The following is a 3,525-nucleotide window of genomic DNA, read 5'->3' as shown; positions in this document are numbered from 1 at the left end:
TTTAAGATCATTTTAGTGAAAGTTTCATCCTTCAAGGCGTACCATTCACTGCTGAAATACTAAACAACCTGCTTCCATGGCCGAGATACAGGGCGCCCATATTATAAGGTAAGGTTATAAAACCACCATTTAAGATCATTTTAGTGAAAGTTTCATGTTCCTATCTCATAGAATTTAAGAACAATGATGAATAAATAATTTTCGAGCAAAATTTAAATGGTCGGCTGAATATATTACCGCAGGAGCCGCGGCCGCGGAATTTAAATGACCACGTCAAAGGGTTAACAGAGTGGCACTGTCTCCCAGTACCACTGAGGCATCAGCTATCATACAGCAGTTCCTCCCTCTGAACAGTGCGAGGGTGGCACACGGACTTGTTCCTCCCAAATCCTTGACATCTCATTCAGTGCTCCATTAACTTCAGCATCTCTATTATATGCTTCAAAACTGCATGCACGTGGACCCACATGTTAGGGCTTTTGTGAAAACACTGACATAACTTTGTTGTGCTTCGCTACTCTGGAATTACTACAAGCAAGGTCCAACAAGTAAAGGATACAGAGATGAGAGAAAGCAAGCTAAGAAGAGTAGTGTGACAATCTCTGCCAAATGTCATACAGTTTTACAACCTGGCCCTAACACATATCCTCCAGTGTCAGCCGTTTGACAACAGCTGTCAGTGGCCTGTAACACTTGACATGTTTCTATGACTTGATCTCAAGCAACACTCTGCTCGTCTTATCTCGTGCACCAATAAAAGGCCACTCCTACATTAACTACTCATCTGCCACCAAGTGAGATAACAAAATCATAAAAACAGAAAAGAATGGGGAACATGGCCAAGGTTTCTAAAACATCTCAGCTTCTCACGGCAGTGAAAATGAAGATTACCGTTTCCTGCAATTCTGTAGTCTGGTAGTAAACTGCTAACATTTCAGACAAACCTGCTGCCTCCAAATTCATGATGAGAGGAAACCAAGAATTTATTTACTTGATTCCCCACTCCACTTCATCCCCTCCCCCAACTCTGCTCTCTGAATTAGCCAATTGGTGCTTCACCATTTCATATATTCACTCTGCCCCTTAAATGGCAACTTTGTGCTCAGTTCCTCTCAACCTCCCACAATCTCCTATTAGTTAACTCATAGCCCTTATTTCTTCCAGTTGCTTCACACTCCGAAAATGGCGCTCTAAATAGGCAATTTTCGTTGCCCCTACTCTAGAGGCTTACGCAGTCTAGATTCACAGAAACAACCTCACTTTCCGTTGCGGCCTATATTATAAAGAATATTTTGCACAGGAACAATCCAAAAAATTATACAATGTATACATGATACATAATAAATAATTTATCAACTTCATAAAAATTTGTTCCAACCGCCAAAGCCTACCGTAACCTTGCATGGTTATAACAAGAAAATGGCGGAAATGTGTCACCATCGCTCCTACAAGTAACCGGCAACGTGAACAAAAATTACAAATTGTTTAAACTTACTTGCATTGGATATACGCTTAACAGCCTTCTTTTCTGACGATTCAAATAAATATTCATCAGGATCATGTCCCTCATCTCGAAGAGCCTAACGAAAAATACAAAGACATGTTTTATCACACAAACCACGCGAACATACATCAACCAATTAATGTAAGTAAATTCGCGGCAACAGAAGCCTACCTTACCTTTTGTAGCCTTTCTATTAAAACAGCTTTCACACCTGTTTTGTCTAAATTGCGCCTCTCTAATTCTGCTCGCAGATCAACAACACGAAGCTCAATTAATTTCCGCTTTTCCCCATCTGCGTCCATTTTACTTACACTAAGCGCTCAAAGCCCTCAAAGCTCAATGCACGCTTATATCGACTTCCTATCCCTTCTGCCCCTTCTACATACCGGAAGCTGAAGTGCTTTCCTTTGAACAGCAACTTCTATCTTTCCGACCGCTTCCGACGGTCTTGCACTGAACCACGAACTAGTTTGGTTCCACGCTACATTCTACTAGCTCGTACTAGATGGATAACCAATCCTTTCACACACGTCAATCGATATTGCTTGTCGCTGAAGCCAGATAGTGCCTCGAGGGATAATTTAATCACAGGCAGACCATACAAGTCACGGACAACGGCGGTGATACCCGTGACAGATATCGGAGTCACAGGACACGTATTCAGCATTTGAGCGTGGGGCATACCAAGGAAACTGGAAACCGCAACGCAACCGTAATTTCTGAGAATTGTTATCAGCCTGAGTTGGACACCTGTGACTGAATTAAGCAGCGCAAATTGAGGTAAAGACAACGGAACTGGCGGAAATACTGAGAAACTTAATTTCCAGGCAATGGAGCATGTCGGTCTTCTGACAGTTCCGTTACCGCGTGATTTCTTATTGTCAGTTGTTCTATAACGCGCTTCAATGATTCATTTGTTTCTTTTGATGGCAAGAAAGGCTGATGAAGTTGCTAATTTTGTTTTTGTGAAGTTAACTGAGCAAGAGCCTGGTAAATATGACAAACCCCACCCAGAAAATGCTAGGCAGGACAAAATAGAGGGAAAGAATTTCTCACGAACCGGAGTCTGGATCCAAGTTAAGTTCTTTTGATGCAATATAAGCGCCTCGGTTTAAATTGTCACAGAAGAACGGATAAACCCAATGTTTTCCTTCCCGAATATTGTATTTAAGCATCCTGTTTCATTAATATATCAATTATTTCGCATATATTTCCGTCTTCAATAAAACTTATTATATAGTATCCCTTCTTCCACATTACATTGTTCGGCTGTTCAAGGCCATCATCAGGAGTCTTCTTACTTTCTAAAAGTGTTGTAGTATACGTCCAAATTTCGTATCGCGTGTGAACTTGGTATTTACTAATTAAAGTAAATTGACCTTACTTAAAACAAATTATTTAACATCCCAGTATTTTCCTTATGGTCGTCGTCCTCTCTTCTCACGCCGTCTCAACCGGTATGAACGACAGCCGTATTATGACTGGATCAATATTATTATCTTCCATTGCAGAAGGTAAGGGCACGAAATAAAAAATACAATCATGCATTACGTCGGACGAACATACCAAATTAAGACGATGTGAGCAACTGATCAGACATAAGTTTCTTCAGTATGCGTTTGCTAATCTGCATACCAGTTGCCTGCTTGAAATCGGCGACATTTTTTGGAAATTTCAGTTGCGCTGCGATTGCCAGTTTCCTTGGTGTGCCATCGCCCTAAAGTAAATGTAATTTCTTTTTACGGTATGTGACACCGTGTAGTTCGGTAGCTAAGTGCAAATGTATCAGAGGAGTATGATGTTTTATATCTTCTGTATAAAAGAATGTGAATAAAGATGTTTTAAACCATTTTTTGGTAGAGCTATTTTTTATAATCAATCGTCTAAAATCAATTATAGACCTATTAGCCCCTTATTTCTTCGTAGGGTTTGCAGCCATCCTTAACCCTAGAGTTGGTTGTGTAAACTACGCATAGTTACTTTAATTTTTTTTACCGTGCGTGTACATAGTTAGTCTATTA

General features: G+C 40.3%; 1 protein-coding gene across 3 annotated transcripts in view; it reads right to left on the bottom strand.

The window, feature by feature from the left end:
- LOC111864209 (scaffold attachment factor B2) overlaps positions 1–1,923 on the bottom strand; it is a 19,514-nt gene extending 17,591 nt beyond the window's left edge. For 2 of the 3 annotated variants that reach the window (XM_023851289.2, XM_023851291.2), the window contains exons 1-2: positions 1,681–1,923; positions 1,496–1,580 (exon numbers count right to left, since the gene is read on the bottom strand). In XM_023851289.2, coding sequence (XP_023707057.1) covers positions 1,496–1,580; positions 1,681–1,806 — 211 coding nt within the window. In that variant the 5' untranslated portion in view covers positions 1,807–1,923. The remainder of the gene's footprint in view (positions 1–1,495; positions 1,581–1,680) is intronic. The other variant, XM_023851290.2, reaches the window with a different exon arrangement.
- Positions 1,924–3,525: the final 1,602 nt, after the last annotated feature.

This window comes from Cryptotermes secundus, unplaced genomic scaffold (assembly GCF_002891405.2).
Source record: "Cryptotermes secundus unplaced genomic scaffold, Csec_1.0 scaffold2939, whole genome shotgun sequence".
Taxonomy (NCBI): domain Eukaryota; kingdom Metazoa; phylum Arthropoda; class Insecta; order Blattodea; family Kalotermitidae; genus Cryptotermes; species Cryptotermes secundus.
This window is presented reverse-complemented; position numbering and strand designations above follow the sequence as displayed.